The sequence below is a fragment of the Zonotrichia albicollis genome, chromosome 6 (genome assembly GCF_047830755.1).
Source record: "Zonotrichia albicollis isolate bZonAlb1 chromosome 6, bZonAlb1.hap1, whole genome shotgun sequence".
NCBI lineage: Eukaryota > Metazoa > Chordata > Aves > Passeriformes > Passerellidae > Zonotrichia > Zonotrichia albicollis.
In genome coordinates this window covers 55,456,498-55,479,920 of record NC_133824.1, presented here as the reverse complement: position 1 = coordinate 55,479,920, position 23,423 = coordinate 55,456,498, and the positions used below count along the sequence as shown (strand labels likewise).

The 23,423-nt window shown below is 45.0% G+C and overlaps 1 protein-coding gene across 21 annotated transcripts in view; it reads left to right on the top strand.

The window, feature by feature from the left end:
• BTBD10 (BTB domain containing 10) overlaps positions 1-23,423 on the top strand; it is a 31,239-nt gene that overhangs the window by 1,739 nt on the left and 6,077 nt on the right. For 4 of the 21 annotated variants that reach the window (XM_074543875.1, XM_074543878.1, XM_074543870.1 and 1 more), the window contains 4 exons: positions 64-181; positions 6,372-6,530; positions 21,371-21,564; positions 22,239-22,524. In XM_074543875.1, the coding sequence (XP_074399976.1) occupies positions 6,430-6,530; positions 21,371-21,564; positions 22,239-22,524 (581 nt within the window). In that variant the 5' untranslated portion in view covers positions 64-181; positions 6,372-6,429. Of the gene's footprint in view, positions 1-63; positions 182-6,371; positions 6,531-14,184; positions 14,497-14,589; positions 14,812-21,370; positions 21,565-22,238; positions 22,525-23,423 lie in introns of those variants that run through there. The other 17 variants (XM_074543883.1, XM_074543881.1, XM_074543876.1 and 14 more) reach the window with 7 other exon arrangements.

Sequence of the window (23,423 nt, the reverse complement as noted above, 5' to 3'; positions counted from 1 at the left end):
AGTAACAGATGTCATCCCTGTTGGGTTTTCTGTCACTTTGTTATAAACTGTGTGTTTTTGCAGCTTGTATGCTTCGGGCTGGGGCTGCTTTGTCCTGGTTCACACCCAAAGACCAGAACCTCCTTCTGTGCCAGTTCCTTTCAGCACAGCTTTCCTTTAGCAGCGTTGCTTATCCATGAAAGTATGTATCTCTTTAAAATATGTATAAAAGCTAATTTGGACTTCATTTCAGCTGGGAAAAACTGTGTGCATGAATTTTCTTGCTCTCTGAGATGTGCTGTCCCTGCTAGGTGCAGCCATGGGTACAGACCTTGTTCCTTCAGGAGATGAAGTTGCTGCTCTGGTGCCCTGCATCTCAGGGCTGGGGCCAGTGGCAGTGCAAGGAGTTGGGTTCTGCTCCTTCTGCTGCACTGAGAGCCACGATTCTGCTCTGGAGGGAGAAGCTGCTCCATCCACTGGGCTTTTACAGGGGGAGCTGGGCAGGTTTCCTACAATGAGCCCAGAACACAGGGGGAGCTGGGCAGGTTTCCCACAATGATCCCCAGTACACAGGGGGAGCTGGGCAGGTTTCCCCCAGTGAGCCCAGTACACAGGGGGAGCTGGGCAGGGTTCCCACAGTGAGCCCCAGTACACAGGGGGAGCTGGGCAGGTTTCCCACAGCGAGCCCCAGTACACAGGGGGAGCTGGGCAGGTTTCCCACAGTGAGCCCCAATAAACAGGGGGAGCTGGGCAGGTTTCCCACAGTGATCCCCAGTACACAGGGGGAGCTGGGCAGGTTTCCCACAGTGATCCCCAGTACACAGGGGGAGCTGGGCAGGTTTCCCACAGTGATCCCCAGTACACAGGGGGAGCTGGGCAGGTTTCCCACAGTGATCCCCAGTACACAGGGGGAGCTGGGCAGGTTTCCCACAGTGATCCCCAGAACACAGGGGGAGCTGGGCAGGTTTCCCACAGTGATCCCCAGTACACAGGGGGAGCTGGGCAGGTTTCCCACAGTGATCCCCAGTACACAGGGGGAGCTGGGCAGGTTTCCCATAGTTATCCCCAGTACACAGGGGGAGCTGGCAGTCATCTGCCTCTTGCTCTTTGGGCTTCCAGTGTCAAACAGCTGCTCTGTCATCGTGCTCCCTTTAGGAGTTAAACAGCTTGCAGGCTACTCACTACTATCTGCTGTTTATGCTGCTCTAGATAGGAATACCAGCAGCTTCCTGTGACTGCTCAGGGTTGTTTTTCCTTTTTTTTCCTCCCCACTTGCTCATTAAGAGGAGCTTCAATCCTGACCTGCTGTGTGAATGTTGAGCCTGTATTGCAAAGGATGTCTGTGAGCTGTGCTTTAATCAGTGTCAGTTTGATAACATTGCAGTGATGATGATGTATAAAGCTATTTTATGTGGCTGAATTGTGAGTGATGTCTGCACCAGTTTGCAAGAAACTCACTTGGCAGGTATGGATTTCCATGGTATGTGGTGTTTGCATTATGAGCATGTGTCCTTTGAACTGGATTTCTTAATTAGGATGTAATGTCACCGTGCTTGCATTCCCAGTGAATCTGACTTGGAAGTTCCTTTTTGTTGCTGCTGCTTTTGTGCTTTGATGAGTAGAGGCAGTGAGCAGCAGACTGTCACCCCTCACAGAAAGTCTAAATATTTAATCTGAGCCTTGAAGTTTCTTTGTCACAACTCATGCCAAGTTTTGTCCTTGCTGGTGACTTGTGTGTTGGAGTTTCCTGATTATCCTGGGCCACCTTTCCATGGAGCAGGTTAGAGCAGAGGAACTTCTGAAACCTGTCCTACTTTTGGAAATGCTTCTGACCAAGGCTCAGAGCTGAGTAGATGCCTGAAGTATTACATGGTAGTTATTTGAATGCTTTCCTCAGTACTGACAGCAGGAGCCATCAGATCTTTGTTCTACCTGATGAGCTGGTGGCCAGAAGACATCTTGGCTCTCTGCCTCAAAATTGCAGGGTACTGTAATCATCATTTTTAGTAAGACTCCAGATTTTTGCAGCCTACAGGTATTCTCAGCAATTACAGAGTGACTGGCTGGCTGGAAATGCATTGATGTTGGTTTTGATTAGCTTTCTTTCTTTGCTGAAAGATTTCCAGAGAGCATTTTCTATCCCCTCCTGGCCTGCAGTGCCTTGAAAAATGCAAGTCCTGCATCTCACAGAAGTGCACCTTGAAAAATGCAGGTTCTGCATCTCACAGAAGTGCATGCCCACCTCTGTCCAGCACCTGATGGCTGAATCTCCCTTGATCTGCTCAGCAGCCTTTGTGCATTCTATTTGGTCATGGCACAGAGCTGAATATGCTTTAAGTGTTATTACCAATAATCTGTGCAACATCTATCACAAATTAGTGTATGATCCATCCTTTCATGAGCTCCTTTAGTAGTGCTGTAAACACATTAATTGCTGTGTTTTGCAATGGCTGGGGTGGCTCTACCACATTGACTTTTCTCTTGTCAAACCCACTGGGTCTCTACAATTCCCTTGGATTTCAGTAGCCTGCAACTTTCATAAATTAGTGATGATTCTGGCTTCAAGTTAATCTTAGTAAATCTGAAGTGTTCTAGCTGTCTGTGCTGAAAGCTTTGAAAATTAAAGTCTGCTTCCTGATTTCCTATTATTCTCTGTGATGATTCTCTGGAGTGTTTGCTTTCTGCAGAAGGGTATGAAATCATTCTTTACACCTGGAGAATTACTAATTGCTAATTAGCTAATCAGAATGCCAACCACCTTGGCCAGTACACCAGTGTTGTGTGATCTGCTGAGGGTATTTGGATTTGATTCTTTATTTCATGTGCTCCCAGTGCCTTTTCACCTTCACCAGCATTTCAGATGTGGTTCCTTGTTTTCATGGAAGGTTTAAAACAGTGTTTGGGGCCAGGTACTCTTGCAGGGATTGTTTTTGTTTTTTTCTTGTACACAAGGTCAGAATGTTCCTCAAAACATGCTTTGTTTATTGCCTGCCTTGTGAATCCATGCAAAAAAAGCCCAAAAAACAAACCACAGCTGAAACATTATTTTTGCTGCAGGAAAATGTGGGTTTGCAGAAGTGTTTAAATATTAATCAGGATGACTGGTTAGTTACTTCAGAGTTTATACAGCATTTTCTCATTGGAAAAAGAAACTCTTTTTAACAGAGCAAAACAAAAGAGTTCTTTGCTTATAGTCTTTAGTCTAAAGGTTTGTTAAAACTTAAAATTGAGAATAATCTGCACAAAAGCACTATCAGCAGTGGTCAAGGAGAAAAAATTGGCTGTGTTGCAGCAAATTGTTTTTTAGAGTAGTGTTAATTGTTGAGGGCCTTGGATGGAGGATGGAGGGAACATGTTCATGGTGTGACATGCTTGGAACTAAACAAGAAGTTTCACAAGCTGTAGCTTTGGGCACCTGGGATTGTTCCCCTCGTTTCCATTGGTGTGCCTGGCTCTGAGCTGGGTGCCAGCCTGGCACCCTCAGTGGCACTGCTGGGGTTCCCATGTGCTGGGAGTGCAGCTTTGATGGGAAGCAGTTCCATCTGTTGGTTCTGTCCCCTGGGCCATCTCTTGTTTGTGAGCCTTCGGCGTGGGGCTGCAGAGCCAAGGGGAGGAGCTGATCCTGCTCTGAACGGGCTTTTGATTGAGGTGTGTGTGGACCTGCATCTTCCTGTTGAGTTCTCATTGTATGGGGAGACGGCAGAGAGTGTGAGACCATTTAAGGAAGTAGCTTTAAATTGGCCTTTCAGCTGCAATTCTCATAAAAACAGTACATCTTCTGAGTACAAAAGCTGGATTCAAATATTGGCCTTCATGCAGAGAATCAGAACTGGGTGCTGGGTGCTGTTTGGCACCTGCCTTGGTGTGTGCCTGAGAGGGTCAGGTGTCTCTAAAGCTCTTGGATGGTTTGAAAGGGAAGAGAGAGTTTGTGGAAAGAAAGGAAAGCTTGTAAGGGAACCTGTGGTGCTGTGGCAAAGGCTGCAGTGGGAGCAGGCGCAGCAGAGGAGGGGATGGCCCGGTGGGAGCTGTGGTGTCGCTGCCATCGCTGCTCCCGGCTCGGTGTGTGCACAGCCAGGCCGGCTCGGTGTGTGCACAGCCAGGCTGGCTCTGTACGGCAGAGCTGTGGTGTCCCTGCCATCGCTGCTCCCGGCTCTGTGGGCACAGCCAGGCCGGCTCGGTGTGTGTGCGCAGCCAGGCTGGCTCTGTACGGCCCGGTGGGAGCTGTGGTGTCGCTGCCATCGCTGCTCCCGCCTCGGTGTGTGTGCACAGCCAGGCCGGCTCTGTACGGCCCGGTGGGAGCTGTGGTGTCGCTGCCATCGCTGCTCCCGCCTCGGTGTGTGTGCACAGCCAGGCCGGCTCTGTAGGGCCCGGTGGGAGCTGTGGTGTCGCTGCCATCGCTGCTCCCGGCTCTGTGTGCACAGCCAGGCCGGCTCTGTACGGCAGGGCTGTGGTGTCGCGGCCATCGCTGCTCCCGGCTCTGTGGGCACAGCCAGGCCGGCTCTGTAGGGCCCGGTGGGAGCTGTGGTGTCGCTGCCATCGCTGCTCCTGGCTCTGTGTGCACAGCCAGGCCGGCTCTGTACGGCAGAGCTGTGGTGTCCCTGTCATTGCTGCTCCCGGCTCTGTGGGCACAGGCAGGCCGGCTCTGTACGGCAGAGCTGTGGTGCCGCTGCCATCGCTGCTCCCGGCACGGTGTGTGCACAGCCAGGCCGGCTCTGTACGGCAGAGCTGTGGTGCCGCTGCCGTCGCTGCTCCCGCCTCGGTGTGCACACGCTGCTGTTGCCGTGGGCAGCCAGGCTGGCTGTACCTGCCTGCAGAGCTCCATCTAATGAACACAGTTTGTTTCAGCTGGGGATACAAAGTGGCTTTATTCTCCTATGGGTGTGTGCCTGGTGTTGCACCCCAGCTGGGAACCACGGCCCCTGGGTTCAGAGCCAGCCTTCCTTCCCCCAGTCTCCTTAATAATACTCTTTCTGTTCTGACACAGGTTGTAGGTTTCTCCCTGTTTCTCCTGATAAATGTGTGCAGATCCTACAACCTTCTCTGTGTAATACCCTCACTTATTGACTGTGCTTTGCTAACCTGACTTTGCAGGTAATACACAATGAAATGCTTATCAGGATTTTTTTTTTAATGAGAAAGTTGAGTATTTCCTGTAATTTTAAATAAAAATGTTTTTTCCTCTTCCTGACTCTGTATGGACACCTGATCATAGGAGTCTTCCCATCAAAGTGCATTTAATTATAGCAGCTGTAACAGGAAAAAGACCCAACCCTGTGGTGGAGACTGTATACTTTGTATTAAACCTGTTTGCTTGGGTAAAACTGAACATGAAGGCAAAACTTGGATGCAACCAACACTTTTAAGAAGCTTGTTCTCTTCTTCCCCTGTAATAAAAACTTTTGGGTCTAAATTTAGCTAGGAGAATCTATATTTGCCGGGAGAGCTATTTCATTTTCCATGACTTAAAGGACAGTTTATTTGAGAAGTAACTTTGTTTTAAAGAGATCTCAGTTGCTTTGGGACTCACTTCCATGTAGGATAAGTTTTATTGAATGTAATACAAGTAAACATAGTAGACTTCCCATTGCTAGGAGGGTTTATCTATCTGTAATTCAGTTTTTTCCCAGATGTTGTGCAGTCATCAGCTGCTCCCTTGTGGCTGCTTTATAGTTTTTGTAAGCAGGTCGTTGTGAATTATCCGACTGTTGCCACAAGTGTCACTTAGAGCTGATTGAACAGCAGAGATTGGAGATTGGCTGTCTCTGCTGACAGTCACTGGGTGGGTTGAGCCAGGAGAGAATTCTGAAGGGAGTTGAACCTCACATCAGACCCCACTAAGGAAGGGTAGTTATTCTATCTATTTTTATTAAGTTTTTGTGACTTCTCTGCAAAAGTCAGTGAAACTGGACCACATTGAGTGTCTCTAAGGATTGCTGTTAATTCCATTTTGTAGTGAGGACTCAGATGTAAATGTTAATTCTGTTTTCTTCTTGCTCAGCCATTCAAAGTGTAAAACTGTTGATCTCTGTTCTGTGCTTGGGATCCTCCTTTGAATTAACTTTATACATTTGAAAGAAAATCATGGTATGTTTGTCTTGTGTTTTATAACAGTGACTTTTCTGTTTGGACACAGTGAATTTAATTGTTGCAAAATTGAATTTGCCTGCCAGCATTTACAGAACTATATTTTTTTATAACCAAAGACTCTTTTTAGTGCAGGTATCAGCAAAAGGTGTAAAATATTATTGTCATGCAATTTCTGCTTCAGCGTATCCTGTTTTTCTGTAATCTGCATTTAAAAAATCAAAACCTAACAACACTAAATTCTGCATGTCTGACTTTTCTTTCCTGTGTGGCATTACTTAAAGGTAAACACTGCTCTCTTAATGTAGGTTGTGAGTGCTGCATGTGTGCTTTTCAGAGCAGTAGTGTGAGGAAGCTGGCAGTGGAATGGCAGGACGGCCTCATCCTTATGACAGTAACTCCAGTGATCCAGAGAATTGGGATCGGAAATTGCATAATAGACCTCGTAAACTTTGTAAACACTCAAGGTAGGTGCTGTGTCCCATCTATTGCATCTCAAAAACTGCACTCAAAGTCCATCCTAAAGGCTACTGTATCTGGTTGTGGCAAGTCCTGTCATAAACGTTGTAATTCTTCAAAAAATGCTTCTTAATTATTTTCAAAGGTGTTTTCTGGCCTGATTTGTCAGCTTCCCCAATCTGTGCTTAGATTTGTTTTGCCATGGGTTGCATTTTAGTCCTTAAAAAAAAAAAACCAACAAAAAAAGCAAACCTAAATGCCTTGTGTGCATATCAAAACACCGGTTGAGTGATTAAATATATGAATTTTTTGGGGGTGCTTGCTAGGAGTTACATCCCTAAAACTATGTGCAACTAGTCCATGGTGAGAGCTAATAGTTGCTTGCATGCCAGTATCACTTTCTGTGGCACTTTCTTTGTTAAGCTGTGTGTCATATCTTGCTTTTGCCTGCATCCCTCACAGTAAGAATGTTTTTTTTAAATGCTTCTTGATTTGACAAAATGATGAAATTAATTAGTGTTTTTCCAGTGTACAGTGTTCAAAAATGAACTAAGCAAAGCAGTTAGTCACCTTGCAAATGTATGAGAAGAAACATATTGCTGGAAAGATTTTTAAGCATCCAAATAAGTGTGTATCTTTCAAGTACTTTGCCCTTTTAGAAGTGCTAAATATAACTGAAACATCTCTGTAAATGAGCTAAAATGGTTGGTTTTTCAAGCTTTCCTACTGGCAAGATGATAGGGAAAGAGCCAAGGAGCATATTCAATACCATTCCCCATTTTACTTGTATGGATGCAGATAAACTGGACTCAAGTGTTGCCCAAAGAATTCTCTAGGCAATTAATTCTGTGGGTTATTTTCCTGCCATTAATTCTTGAATGATTGTGAGAAATTCAAGAGGGCAGGACAAAAGAATGCAGCAGTAATTAAAAGGCTCACAGGGAGAGCCATGTAATTAGAGGCCTGTGCTGTGAATAATGGAGTGGTTAAGGCAGACCTGAGGAGGGTGGCTGGTGCTGCAGGTCAGGGAAGGTTGGAGGGGTGTAGCTTTATAGGGCTGGTGTTTTATTCAGGGTAGGTTTGAGGGGTGTAGCTTTATAGGGCTGGTGTTTTATTCAGGGTAGGTTTGAGGGGTGTAGCTGATGTTTTTATTCAGGGAAGGTTTGAGGGGTGTAGCTTTATGTTTTTATTCAGGGAAGGTTTGAGGGGTGTAGCTTTATGTTTTTATTCAGGGAAGGTTTGAGGGGTGTAGCTGATGTTTTTATTCAGGGAAGGTTTGAGGGGTGTAGCTGATGGTTTTATTCAGGGAAGGTTGGAGGGGTGTAGCTGATGGTTTTATTCAGGGAAGGTTGGAGGGGTGTAGCTGATGGTTTTATTCAGGGAAGGTTGGAGGGGTGTAGCTGATGTTTTATTCAGGGAAGGTTGGAGGGGTGTAGCTTTATAGGGCTGATGTTTTTATTCAGGGAAGGTTGGAGGGGTGTAGCTTTATAGGGCTGATGTTTTTATTCAGGGAAGGTTGGAGGGGTGTAGCTTTATGCAGCTGATGATTTTATTCAGGGAAGGTTGGAGGGGTGTAGCTTTATGCAGCTGATGATTTTATTCAGGGAAGGTTGGAGGGGTGTAGCTGATGTTTTTATTCAGGGAAGGTTGGAGGGGTGTAGCTTTATACACCTGATGTTTTTATTCAGGTGCTGTGTCTGGGGGTGGCTGATGCAGCTCTGTTTTTGGGATTCCAGAGTGGCACAGCCTCGGCAGTGAGCAGTGTGTGTGGGATGGGCTTTGTGTGGAGTGAGGGCTGGGCAGTGCCCCCATGGTTCCTGCTGAGCCCAGGCCAGGTGGTGACCAGGGACTGGAACAGAACCCAAAACTGTTGTGGGACAGACACAGAGCCTGAGGGGGCTGTTGGGAAGTGAAGGGGCAGCGAGGTCTGAGGGGTCTGACACCTGCAAACCCCAGGTGCTCTGTGTGACCCAGGTCAGCAGGGAGCCAAGGACACAGGCCTGGTTTGTCACCTGCCAAGGACATGGCTGAGTTTGTCACCTGCCAAGGACACAGGCCTGGTTTGTCACCTGCCAAGGACATGGCACTGCCCCCACAAGGAGAGCAGGGATCACAAGTCTCCAGCAACATGTGGGCAGTGGAGTTACTGCTGGTGTCAGCAGTTCAGAATTACCTCTAATCAACAACTTCCCTGAAGGCCCAGAAGCTACTGGGTATCTTGTGAGACAGGGAGAACCCAAAGGTTAAAGAATGACTCCTTGATCAGTCACAGAAATGAGGGTGATGAGCTGGAGTCTGCAGGCAAGTTTGAAATAAAGTGTGGGAGCTGCAGCTGGGGAAATCCAAGCCAGAGGAACAGGACACATGTCTGACCATGTGTGGTCTGGGGTGGATTATCTATGTTGGGGAAATGTTTCAATAAAAAGCTCTGCAGCTTTCTGCAGAGATTATTTGATGCAGATAGGAGTTAACTCTGTGGCCTGTGCTTTGCAGAAAAGCTACTGTTGATCTTTTCATGCAATCTCAATTCAAGGGTTGCACATCAAAAGGTAGGAAGTCTATGCCTCAGAGATAATTGCAGCTATTGCACGTATTTCTGGCAAAACACAATTTGTTTCCAGTGGTGAACAGCATTTTTATGGAAGCTGTATGCTAGGGATATAGTACTCAAGCTAACATCTGATAATTTAAATCTTTTTCCCCAAATAAAGTGGTTTTGGAAGTATTTGAGAATGAGAATCTAAATAATAGTTTGACATTGTAATGGAATAAGGGATAAAAAAGGATAAATATTTTGTTACCTTATTCCTTTGAAATACTGGATTACTTCAGAGAATCTAATTATTGGAAAATGGTGTACTTTATTTCAAAGCCTGAACAAAATAATTGGATTTTGTGTGGCTGAATATGGACATATTACTGTAGTTTCTGACTTGAGACTTTTTCATCCAGACAAGTGAAAGTCTATGTAAAAAATTCAGTGTGAGGGCAAAAATGCATCTGGAAGCATAAGCTGTAATAGTATAACTAGAACTGTTATGTTAAAAGGTTTGAGTGCTGCAGTCTTGTTTGTCTTACTCAAAATACACTTTGTTATCATCAAGAAAGAGAATATTTCTGGTTTGGAAAACATAATGGTGAAATAAGAGCTTTGTAGTAAATAATCTCAACAAAGGAGTAATATAGGAGATAGATTCTTAGCTTGTCACTTCTTGGTGCTTTGGAGTGTTTAATCCTTCAGCCTTAACATTCTTAAAATAGCTTAGATAATTTTCTTGACTCATAGAAAACATCATCTAGGGCTGTGAGCAGGCCTGTGTGTGGGGCTTGTGTGGCAGCAAGGAAAGCCATGGGTCTGTTTGGGGCCAAGGACGAGGGGCAGAACTGTCCAAAGGGGAATGGACTGAATCCTTGTACAGGTCACCATTATCTCCTGTTCATTCCAGTTCAGAGAGTGTCCAGTGTTTTGTACTGTTGTTTTCCTTGTTCTGAGATGGGCAATGGAATGGAAAATTCAGAAGGGAGAGATGTGGAAAATTAGGACTAAAAATATAATGCATATGATCCCTGGTATAAATCTGCAGAGCCTGACAGGATGAATTTATGTGGTGTTGGAGATGACTAAATAATTGTACAAACAGTCTTGTTTGTCTAAGCTATTACAGAAAATTCTTGCAGATGCTTTTTAGTTAAGTACCTGAATAAGATGGAAGAAAATGTGCAGGAGCCATACATTGAGTTGATAGAGGTTAAGGTTTAAATAAATGGTCTCTGAATTCATATTTTCATTATTAGATGTTGCTTTTCTGTATGTTTTATTCTAATTTTCATCAGTTATTAGTTTCACACGTGATTTCTCTGTAGTGTTGGAGTTTTTGTTGTTGGAAGACTTTAATTCTAATTCTCTTGCACTGAGTGCTTTTTCTAGAGTTGCAGTGCAAAACTTTGGCTTAAATTTGCCTCTTCAAGATTTGTCCTGGATTTTTCTAAGTCTGCTTCTGTTTTAGTCTCTTTTGACAGTTTCTTATTTGTTCATTCTGTTTAGGTATTATTAGATCCAAAGTCTTGCCTGCACTACTGCGTTTATGAACAAAATGTGATTCTGCTTTGATTCTGTTGCCATGACTCTTGGATCTTCAGTTGCTTTTTAAATCTTGTAAATAGATGAGAAGTTGTTGTGCAGATGCTCAATGCTGGGATTTTTTCCCCCAGTATTGTTTATGCCATTCATGGGTTGTGAATGGGAGTACCACGTGTCTCAGCATTTTGTAAAGTGCATGAAGCATTACCAGAAGAGTTCCTTTCTCATCTGTGGAAGGATAGCAGAATGTATAATCTGTTTTCCACTGTGGGGCAGGTTTTCTTTCTCTTGCTGTGATTTCTGCAGTTGAACATTTTGCAGCATGGGGCAGGCCTGCACAAGGCAGGGCATGAAAATAATGAGGCTGATTTAGCAGGGGCTGGGGTCATGCTGTGCATCCCCTGCTTTCAGTCTCTGCAAACACGCCTAATTGCAGCCTGGCACTGGCAGAGCAAAATCTCCTCATCCACCCTTTGTAGGCACCAGCATGGAAAACCCTCAGGAGAAACTGGGGTGGGCTGGGAAGAGCTGGCCTTGGAATGCAGAAAAATGGGCTGCACTCAGTGAGAGCTTTCCAACACACCACTCTGTTCATCTTGTGCAAGGTGCCCAGTGTATAGTGAGTGATGTTAGAGTTGTGAGGACTGGGCTTTTGATTTCCTTGTGACATCCTTCATGTCTGCATTGACAGCTTATTGACACTGCTGAGAAGGGAAACTTTGTGACTTCCAGGGCTAAAGCACACACTGAATCCTCTTGAACTTCTTCAGCACCCAAACTGCCTTTCCCAAATGTTGTCAGATATTATTTGTGGTGGACTTTGGCACATTTAATTGGGACACGAAGCACTTTAGAGGTGATTATGCTCAGAACTAGAATTTTTTTATGGACAACACTTCATTGTTTGTACCTCTGAGATCAGAAACTGTAATGGCTACACAGTTTGTGTTTGGTCCCAGTTCTTTTGAATTTGAACTTCTAAAGCTGTTTTTTAACAAATGGAGGCCCTTTCCAGTTCTAAGGAGGATAGTATTGCTCTGAGTTTCTTAGTTTGATTTTTATTTAACTTCCATGTTGACAATGCAGCAGAAATGGGTATAAGATTCTTTTATGGAAGTCTTGTGTTTGGGAGCGTGGCAGAAGTCATAAGGTGTGAATGTGTTCCCTCCTAAAGGTTAAGTCCTTGCTGCTTTAAGAAATCCCTTTGGCAACTGAACACTCTGCTCATGAGATCCTTTCCTGGAAATGGAACTGCATTACTAAGAAGTACATTACTCATGGCTGAGAGAACCCACTGAAGACCAGAATTATGTGAATATTAAAGAATTTTGAGGGTGGAAAGTGTTGGCAGAGTTTCTGCTTCTAGCTCAGGGAAGATCCCGTGGCAGCCCCCAAATTGAACAGTGAGAATTCTTTCCTTCCATGGAGCCCCAAGTCAAGGTGGCATCTGGACTGGGTGTCTGTGAGATTTTCGTGGGTGTGTGTCCTGTCCTGAGGGGTGGTGTTGTGGGATTTGGGAGCCAGTCCATCCATGGCATGTTTTTTCTGCCTGATGTAGGAGGAAAGAAAAAAACACATCCTAATTCTGCTGTGGAGAAGAGACCCCATTTAGGGAACCAGAGTATTTTATCTTGCTGCTGGGGGACTTTTGTATCAGAGGCAAAAAGGGCCTGAGAGAGGTTTTTCCAGCATGCTTTTCATGCAGCTTGTTATAGCCATGTCTTCCTTGGCTTATATTGAAGGGAAGAAAGGGCTTCCAAGGTTGATGGTTATTCTTCCCCTGGGGCATGGGGAGAGTGCTTGTGTGAACCATCACAAGACCCTAAAACCAGGAGAAAATTCACTGGTTCGGGTAATTGAAATTGCATGAGCAGAAATCTTCCTTCCTTGTGTAAAGAGCTGACTCTTCAGCCTGGAGTGCCAGTGTTCTCCTGCCTTTCTAATCACAAGTCTCTTGTTTTTCCTACTGACTTCCCTCTTTATTACAGCACTCCTTTGCTGAACAATCCTCCTCATTTCTTCAGCTTGCATCATGTTTTAATTTCCACCCTGTGACATCTTGATTGTTATTTATTGTAGGACTTAGTTTTAAGCTATTCCTCCAGTGTATTTTGACTCCTTAAAACAGCCTGCAGACATTCTAAAAAGAATCATTTAAAGAAAGCTGTCTCATAGTGCCCAGTGTCTCATCCTGCCAAAAAATCTTTAGAAAATTTTACAGACTCATGTATTAATTTGCTGTGTTGCTTTTTGTGCTTGGTGGGCTCACCTTGATGACCTCTTGGTGTGAAAATGCATAGTGATTTCTGATGGGTAAATGTACTGATTAATATAATTATATACTAATTGTGAAAAAGGCTAATCACTTGTTTTTAAAATTTTAAAAGTTTAATAGTAATAAAATGGTTATAAAAATAGTAATACAATTAGAGTAATAATAATTTGGACACTTTGAATTAGGACAATATGAGACAACAGAGACAAAGAGTTACGGAAGGCCAGTACCTTTTTCTGGGTAGCACAAAAAAGGACCCACGTTAACAGAGGATTAACCCTTAAAAGCAACATCCTGTTGCATATTCATACACCTCATCCATGATGCATAAATTCCATTCAAACACAGGATTCTGTCTGGTCATCATCAACTTCTTCCTCCAAATCTTAACAGCGCCTTCGAGGTGGGAAGAAGTTCGTTTCTTCTGATAAGGGAGCAATAAATTCTCTTTCTTTGAAAGATTCAGGTGTCCTGTGGCTGCTATCTCAGTGCGAGTCCTTTCTTTAAAAAAAGTATCTTACATAGCATAGTTTCTATTTTAACATTTTTTATAACTTAAAACTATATTTAACACACTACTTAAGAGCCTTAATACAGCATTGCTTTCTAACACAACACGTATAATATTAATTTTAATATTTGCAAAAATGCAATCAGAAAATACATGCATTTTTCACACTAATGATCTTTAAGTTATTACAAAGGAGAGTAATTTTTCCCTAGCTGGGAAAGGGGTGCTTGTAGTTAAAAAATGAAGCTCGTACTGTCTGGTTCTCTAAAGGCTCTTGCTGTACCCGCCTGTGACCTTGGTGTCAGGTGGATTCATTGTCAGTGTTAATGCGGGCGGACGGTGCGGAAGCGGTGGGAGCGTGGCTTTGCTGTGGGGCCGGGACCGGCATAGCTGTGACCGGCATGGCTGTGACCGACACAGTCGCGGCCCTGGCGCTGTGTCCGGCACGGCTGCGGCCCCGGCACGGCTGTGAGGGGCACGGCCGCGGCCCCGGCACGGCTGTGAGGGGCACGGCTGCGGCCCCGGCACGGCTGTGAGGGGCACGGCCGCGGCCCCGGCACGGCTGTGAGGGGCACGGCCGCGGCCCCGGCACGGCTGTGAGGGGCACGGCTGCGGCCCCGGCACGGCTGTGAGGGGCACGGCCGCGGCCCCGGCACGGCTGTGAGGGGCACGGCTGCGGCCCCGGCATGGCTGTGACCGGCACAGCCGCGGCCCCGGCGCTGCCTCCCTCCGTGCCGGTGCGGCCCAATGGCTGCGGGCCCCGGAGCCGCGGGGTCACACGTCAGCCGATCGCGCAGCACGCACGGCTGAGTCAGGCTCCGCCACAATCCCGCTCCGCAGCCAGCGCGCCCGCCTCGGTGCGCTCCGTGCGCTGGGAGCTGCGGGCGCGCATCCCGGAGCGGCGGTGATGCAGGGAAAAGTGAGGCTCGCTGACGGTGAAGAAATATGATGGAAATATCAAATATGCTGAACTTAATAAGTAATGCCAAAGGATGCTGATCTGGATTTCAAAGCTGCCTTTTTGGAAGGAACGGAATTCCTTTGTGCTCTGATTCCGAAATTGTTCCCGTGCTTCTGTGTTTCCTCCCTGATAGACGCGAGAGGAAGGTGCGTATTTGTTAACGGGAATAACGCGTGGGCATTATTCGGGAGAAGAATGAGGAAAAGGCCAAGTACTGTCCTTTGTGTGCACAGGTCAATTGAAATGTCTGCTGACAAAGAACAGGCTTGAGGGGGAGGAAGAGGGGTATAAGCGCTGTCGTTGTGTAAGTCCTGGCAGGATGAGCAGAAGGGATTTCTTCTAAAGCCTCGGAGCATGGCAGCTGTAACTTAGTGCACAGATAAAGCTCTGTAGCCTGATTCTACAAGTGTTGATTATGGGAATCAGCCTAGAAAAGGATGGATCTAAGTTTATATTTTAAGGTGAGTTAATACAAGTTTTAGAAATAGATGGGGGCCGGGGAGAAATGGTAAAAGTCTTGGTTAATTTTCCACTGCTGTGTTCTTTTCATTTGTTTAAGGTTTTAGGGTGGGCTTGGGAGTAATAAATATATTGGTTAAGCACCATAATTCTGTGTAGACATGAGCTGGTTGTATAAAAGAAGTCTATTTATTGGCAGTATTCAGTAGGATGCACATGGAGCTTTTATGTTGGAATACAAGCTAATTGTTTTGGCAGTAGGATTAATTCGGTCTAATGACTTCTTCTAATAATTAGTAATATATTCAAAGCAATCTGTTGTTATGTATAAAGACAAACTGAAGCTCTCCTTCCACAGATGACTCCAAAGCATCATTAAATTGAAGAGCATTTACATTTTTTAAAAACAGCTCTTCCCTTAACTACAAAAATAGGAAGCATTACCAGTATGACAAGTTGCCATTTTCATGGTACTTTTTTTTCCCTCCTTCACATCATATTAAATAGATTTGCTTAAATAAAACCTTGAGCTTATTTGGTTTTCTTCATGAGGCAACTGCTTTTAAAGAAAATGTCTCATTCCCTTACAAAGACAGAGCTTCCTTGATCCCTGTCTGAGGGGGAAAATAATTTCTGTGGCTGCCTTAAAGTTCTTGAATGGGTGTAGTGCACATGTTCCAATGTTCCTTTGAAACCAGGGAAAAAATAAGTATTGAATTTGTGAATATTGCCAAAAGACATGAATATTCATGAGGTTGTTTAGTTGTTTTGGTTTGGGTTTGTTGATTGGGGGGGTTTGTTTATTTTTTCCCTGTAGAAAAGTAATTGATAAAACAAGATGTTCTTCCCTTTGATAAATTTTTGAATACTAGGTGGCCTTACATATGTGGGGCTTTTTCCAGCTTTAGTGAATGAAGGGCTGAGGGTTTGAAATGGTGTTTTCTTTGTTCTTTTTCCTCTCTTACACTTTTAATTTAAATGCAATGCGTCCTTTAGCACGCAGGAGAAAATTCTGCTTATGGGTTGGGGCTGTGCCTTATGGCTTCCACAGCCCAGAGTGCAGCTGGTGGTCATCAGCTGAGGAATCCCTTGAAAGCTGACTTTGCAAACACTTCTTTTCAGGGTGAGATGGTTCTTCAGGTAGCTTCAGATGTCTTTCTTGGAGGCTGGAAGTCAGGCTGTGTGCAGGCTCCCCTGGGTGCTGTGGATTTGGGGTGAATACAGCCTGGCAGCCGTGGCATGTGGAACCTGCAGCGTTCCACTGCTGTTGGAGGAGTCCTGGTGTGTGTCTGGTGTGTGTGGTGCTTGTGGAGCACAGGGGTTCCTGTCTGCCTCCCCTCCAAGGGGCAGCTCTGCTTTGGCCCATCCCGTGTCCCCTGGTGTGGATGGGAAGGAAGCTGCAACAGCACGGCTGTGGAGCTCCCAGTGAATGCCAGTTTGTCATGCCTCCTCACTGGGGCCAGGTTTGTCCTTAGTCCCTCACACTGCTGTGTGCAGTGAGGGCTTTGTGTGTCCCTGCAGAAACAACCTCGGACCCACTGCCTTTGTTAGAGGGGGAGAAGAGGAGAGGAGGTGACCAAGTCCTTCTATCAAGTAAATCAAAATTACTTGTAGTTCTGATGTCTTCCTGTTTCTTTGAGCACTTGCAACTTCTTCTAAAGCCTCTTTACAGGAAAATAAAAGTCACAGGTCTTCTTTCATATGTACTGGCCACGAGTGAGTTCCTTTTTCAGAGTAACGAAAGAGCAGCTCAGGGACAGAACTTTTCTGGTCAGGTAACACAGGGTAAAGCCGGTGATATGCCTGTCTATTTTGACAGGCTAAGCTCCACTTCTGCATTTTCTCTTTGTTCAGATTGAAGCTCATGTTAGTTTTCTCGTTCATGGTAGAGCAAAGTTGTATAAGGGTAGCATTGATCTGAGTGCTCATGCTGTTGAAGACATGGAACTTCAAGTTTGTTGGTTGCATATCCAACAGATCAAAGAACTATTTTTTGTGACCTGTGACTCAACAGTGACGAGATTTAAGAGTGACATTTTAGATGGCTGTTACTAAGGTGAATAAAGATTCACAGAATCACAGAATAATGAGGTTGGAAGAGACCTCTAAGATCACTGAGTCCAACCTGTGCCCTAACACCTCAACTAGAGACATGGCACCAAGTGCCGTGTCCAGGCTTTTCTTAAACACACCCAGAGATGGTGATTCTACCACCTCCCTGGGAAGAGCATTCCAGTACTTTATTATTCTTTTGGTGAAAATTTTTTTCCTAATATCCAACCTATCCCTTCCCTGCTGTAGCTTGAGATTGTGTCCTCTGGTTCTGTCAGACCAACCCCACCTGTGTGCAGCCTCCCTTCAGGAAGGTTAGAGAGCAATAAGATCTCCTCTGAGCCTCCTCTTCTCCAGGCTGAGCAGCCCCAGCTCCCTCAGGGGTTCCTCACAGGGTTTGTGTTCCCAGCCCCTCTCATCCTCCCTGCCCCCTCTGGATGTGCTCGAGCATCTCAACATCCCTCCCAAACTGAGGGGCCAGAGCTGGGCACAGCACTCCAGGTGTGCCCTCAGCAGTGCCCAGCACAGGGGCAGAATGAGCTCCCACCATTCCTGACCCAGGCCAGGAGCCATTGGCCCTCTTGGCCACCTGGGCACTCTGCTGGCTCATGTTCAACCAGCTGTCACCAGCACCCCCAGGGCCCTTTGTGCTGGGCACTGTCCTGCCACACTGTCCCCAGCTTGGAATGTTGTAGGGGATTGTTGTGGCCAAAATGTGGAACTCAGCACTTGGACTGATTAAACTTCGTGCTGCTGGACTCTGCCCATCCATCCACTGATCTAAGTCTCTCTGCAGAGCCCTCCTTCCTTCCAATAGATCAACACAAGCTCCCAGCTTGTGTCCTCTGCAAATTTACTGATGAAGGACTCGATGCCCTCATCCATGTCGTCTATAAAAATATTGAACAGAGCTAATATTACAGCGACCTGATGAGGTCTTCAGGTGAGAGAAGCGGACAAGAATCTTAGTTCATTATCAGAAGGCTGGATTTATTGATATATGATATATAATACATTATAACTATCCTAAAAAGAATAAAGAGAGAGGTTGCAGAGGCTGCTAAGCTAAGAATAGCATAGAAAAGAATGAATAACAAAGTTCTGTGTCCAGGGAATCTGTCTCCCAGCTTGCTCCTGTGATTGGCCTTTAATTGTAAGCACGGAACCTGAATCAATCACGGGGCACCTGCTACATTTCACAGCAGCCGATAACAATTGTTTACATTCTTCTTCTGGGGCCTCAGCTTCCCAGAAGATGAACAAATCCCAAAGAAAGGATTTCTATGAAAAACTGTCTGCGACAAGCTGGCCCCAGCCCAGAGCCCTGAGGGACACCCCTGGTGCCTGGGTGCAGCACCATCCCCATCACTCTCTGAGCCCAGCACAGAGAGTGGGACTCTCTGTCCCAGCCCTGGCTGCAGCTTCTGCAGGAGGGAGCTGTGGGAGACACTGCCAGAGGCCTTGCTGGAGCCCAGATAGACACATCCACAGCCTTTCCTGCACCCAGCAGGCTGGCTGTTCCAGAAGCAGTTGATTTATTCAAGCACGGTGTCCTCCTCCAGCTGGCAGCCTCTGCCTGTCTTCAGTGTGCTGTGCTGAGCTGAATTGCTGGCCCGGGCTCCCCAGGGATGGCTGTGGCTGGCAGCAGGAGCAAATAGATAATCTGTGCCTCTGCCCCTCTCCTCCAGGCTTGGAGCAAAGCAGAAGCAGCCCCAGTTGCCATTCAGGGGGGTAGAGCTGAGCCGTGGCCCTTCCTTGGGGCAGCTCGGCAGGAAGCTGAGTCAGTGCCGCTTCCTGTAGCACCTGTTCCTATCAGCTCCTGCAGGAGATTATTAACTGGGCTCTGCCTGCTTCACTGGCACCTCTGAGTCACTGCTGGCAGCCTAATGGGGCTTTAGATGGGTTTCTGGATTAACAATCACATTTTAATTGCCTTCTCTGGTAAAGGGGAATTTGTGTTTGCTCTGCCAAAATGTGTGATAAGCCTGCATCCCATTACAGTGGTTGTTTCATTTTCTAGCGCGTTTCTCTTATTTAAAGCAAACAGAGCTCTTTAGTTGCTGAGAACCAGTGAGTCATGCATTTTGATACTATAAAATGTGACACCTGCAAAACTCTGTTTTCTCACAGCATGGTTGGAAATGTTATCAGGTCTAGGATCAAAGCTGTGCCTCAACAGAGGCCTGGTCACATGAGGCTTTATTGGGATTTGCAGAGATGTTTTGTCACCAGGCTGCTATGTAGGTGTTAGAGTATTCCACACATACACAGCCGCTTTTGTGGCACCCCTGATTATACCATAGCATGCAAATATAAAGATGCACAGATGAGATACAGAGCTTCTTAAAAAAAAAAAAATCACAAATTTTTGGAAGTTTAGCTGTAGTAGTAATGAATATTGTCATGTTTAAACTGAGGCTAGACTTTGGTCTTGAATTCAAGACTGTAATCCATGTTTCTAATAATTTATGGTCATGTTTTTTATCTGTTAAAGTGGTTACATTATGTATGTGTATACCTGTCTCAAAGGAAAGATGCAAAGGTTTTCCTAAATTGTTGATATTGATACTGTTTTTGGCTTTTTTTGGAGGTTTGCTGATCTCACTCTTGCAAACTTTTGCACATTTCACTTTCAAAATAAAGAATTTGCCTTTCTCTAATAGAGAGGTAAAACAAGTAAGGAGATGTATTAGCCGTGCTGAAATGTTATAAATTTTAATATCTTCAGAACTGCATTGGAAGTCCTCAGGAAATTTCCTTTTAATGGAAGTGCTTGGATCATTATTCTTGGACTGTGAATCTGAGCGTTTTCAGCCAGAAGCAAGGCTTGCAGTTCTTTTCCCTTATTCAATAGACCTTTGGCTGACTCCACTTCCAAAGATGCATTTCTTACTGCAGCATATTTTAAGCTTGGCAGAAAACAGGATTGCAGTAGATTCCCTCTGCACCAGCCTTGTGCTTTGCCAACAGGAGATCTGCCCTCGTTCCAGCAGGGCAGGGAGAAGCTCGTGTGCCATAGAGAGAGGTGCATTTCTGCCTGCTTGCCCTGTGCTCAACACTCATCTGTCACAGCCTTTTTGTTCTCAGTTCAGCTCCTCTTCTTATCAATCTCTGAAACCTGAAACTGCAACATCTCATGCTAGTAGGAAGCCTTGATGATTTTTTTATCATTACTTCTAAGCAAGCTAAAAAGGAGATGCTGCTCAGTGTGCTTGTCCAGCGAATGCTTTTCTGTTGGTTGAGCTTGTCTCAGGCAGGCAGGCCATCATTCTCAGCTCTGTGTTCTCCTGCATCCCTGCAGGCATCATTTCAGGTCTCTGCAGGAGTTATGGGATCTGCAGGCTGCAAGTGGGGCATTGGGGTTCCTCTGGGAAATCTGCTTTGTCTGGCAGACCTTGTAGCTGTGCAAGTGTCTGTCTGGGTTATCCACTGCCTGAGCCTTTGGCAATTTCTGCAGTTAAACCCAGAAATAAAGAGTGTTGTCATGCCCACACTGGAAAGGTAAACAGCAAAGATCTGCTCTAGGAATTCTGCTGGGATGTAAGGACACAGACATGTCTGTGCTGTCCACACATACATTTGTCTCTTTTAAAGAGTATAAATAGAAAACAAAAGGATTTTTAGTAAATTCAACAATAGCTGTTGCACATTGATTTTTAATTTTTAGATAGTTTTTGTCCTCCATTAGATTGCTGAATAGGGGATGGGTTCGGATGAGTAGGAAAATTCCTTGGGAATTTTCCCAAGTTGTGGGATCTCAAAACTGATTAGTTTTGTTAGTTGGTTTAATAATTGCAAAATGTAATTGATATCTTGAATTGAGTAATGTAACTTAATCACAGTCTAAAACATCTTAAACTATGATATTAAATTTGCTGGTTTGGAACAAATATCCTACTTTTTACTGACAGGCTGGTACGTTGTGGCTTTGATAGTACAGTTCATGTCGGGGTTGTATGGCTTACTATTGTTCTTTTTAAGTGAAAATTTAAAACAATGTGCAGAAGCAAACTCTTGTCTGGTGTGTCTTGATGTGTCCCCCTCATTTAAGACTGACTTTTTGCAAAGGGCAGGTTGCAGACGTGTAAATTCAGCCTGTGGCCTGAGCAGGTTTTGCCAAAATGGCTTGCATTGGGAAAAAAAAAATCCTAACTTCTAATTTCATTCTTTGATGAGAACATTTAATTTAACAGTAAGAATCAAAATAAAGTGCTCATTTGTATTAGACCTGCCCATTCTGAAAGAGATTTGTGTGAATGCATCTTCACAGGCAGGCTCAGCTGAGCAGGTGCTGTCTCTGCAAATCACACAGCAGCAAACAGGTAATTCCTGCTGCCCATTCAATGTTCCAACAACTGTAAATACAAACACGAGTGCAACAAAGAAAATGGAGCTGGATTATCCTAACCTTGGAAACATCTCCATGGACTGTGAATGCCTTGAAAATCTATCTGTGTAATGTCTGTGCAGCTTTGCAATGCTGAAGTCGTGCCTTATTTGTGCTTCCAGCACCTCATCCCGTGTAGCCAAAGGAGTGGAGTGCAGCAAGATGAGCCTGCACGGCGCCGCCGGGGGCCACGAGAGATCCAGGGACAGGCGGCGCTCCAGTGACAGATCCCGCGACTCGTCCCACGAGAGGGCGGAGTCCCAGCTCACCCCGTGCATCAGGAATGTCACCTCACCCACAAGGCAGTGTCACTCTGGTGTGTGCAGCCCTCCCATTGCAGGAATACACTGCTCCACATTTGTACTCTTTTGTTAAAGGAATACAATAAAAAGTGTTATTTGGTGATGGCACAGCATACACATTTCTCACATGTGCCCTGAGCTGGGAATACCATTCTTTGATAGGCTGTAACATTTTTTGCAGTCTGCTGTGTGTATTCCTACATGATGCTCTCATTTAGTTCAAATCACATGAACAATCTAATTTTTATAGATAATTGACTGGAATTATAATTGACTGTGCATCCCCTTTACTCTGTAGGGTCTAGGTATTTGGAAATAGAGAAAATAGGGATTTTTTCAAGTGACAAAATATGGTTTGTTTCTTTGAGCTGTAGCACCAACTGTGATGCAATAGCTTCTGTGTCATGTTGAGTTCCTTTTTCAGTACTGGAGTAGTAAATTTTCTTTGTAAAGATTTCTGGGGAGGGAGAGGTGGGTTTGATGTCTAGATGATGCAGACTTTAGAATCTCATAAATGGGCAGTTATTTTTGAAGGTTTCTTTAACCAGAATAGATTTACCCAAAATAATTTGTACTGAACTCCTCAAATGGGTGTGTTTTGTGCCCAGAGGACACAAGCTACACAGGACTCCTCTAAATCTCTAATTTCGTTTCCTGTTTTTTCTCCTTGCCCTCGTCTCCACCGAAGATCGCGAGAAGGATCACAGCTCCTCTCGGCCCAGCAGCCCCCGGCCCCAGAAGACGTCCCCCAATGGCTCTGTTGTCAGCATGGGCACCAGCAGCAGGAACAGCAGCCAGTCCAGCTCAGATGGCAGCTGCAAGGCTGCTGGGGAGATGGTGTTTGTGTACGAGTACGGCAAAGAGGGAGCCCGGAACGTCAGAACTTCCGAGCGAGTCACGCTCATCGTGGACAACACCAGATTTGTTGTAGATCCTTCCATCTTCACTGCACAACCTAACACAATGTTGGGCAGGTTTGTATCTCTCTTGGGTTTGGTTTTTTCCTTAGCCCCCAGCTGTTGTAGAGAGCTGGATATTTAAACTGTTTGAATAGCTGTTGGACTCATATTGCTGCAGCTGATCTTGCTAATGTCAAATATTACCAGTTTACAAATGTCTTTTAGTAAAAATTGAATGCAAGTTCTCTGGTTTTGGCAGGAAAGCCAAGAGATGTCTATTACCTAGAGATGATAACTGATAAATAAATCAGCATTTCATGATGTTCCCATTTCTTTCTGTCTTCCTGGGCATTGCTTCTATGTTCAGTCTGCCTCACTCTTCCTCATTTTTCAAGCTAGGTGGGTGCTTCATAAAACAAGGTGGCATAGTAAGTGTAGACAGTCTCTTTCAAAACAGCAAGGAGGAAAATCTTGAAGGAATTTATTTTGCTTAGTGGGCCTACCCTGACAATGTTCAAGCTCAGCCCATTTAACTTCTGAAATGTCAAATAATCAGTGTAACAGCCCTGAGCCACTCAGCAGACAGGCTAAATACTCAAAATGATCAACACTTGAATGCAAGTCTGCAATATGTGTGTAATGTTTTGTGTAGAAACTATAATGAGCAACATATTTAACATGTTTGCTTGGTGGGAAAATATTCAACACTTGACTGGCTCAAATTCTGGTTGGTTTTGCCTTGTCCAAGTGCAGAGGGCACCACTTAAAATCTTGCTTCAAGAAAGAAAAGAAGGGTTTTTCTGTGTCACTTTGGATTTGGCTTTTTCATTAAAATACAGCTTTTTCTCAGCACACAAGGATATAATCATATTTAAAATACATGTATATAAATCTCCTTGCCACATTACAGGTAATAAATGTGATTACACAATTTCTGCTCTGTTTAAATCACTGCAATGTGGGATAAATAGTAC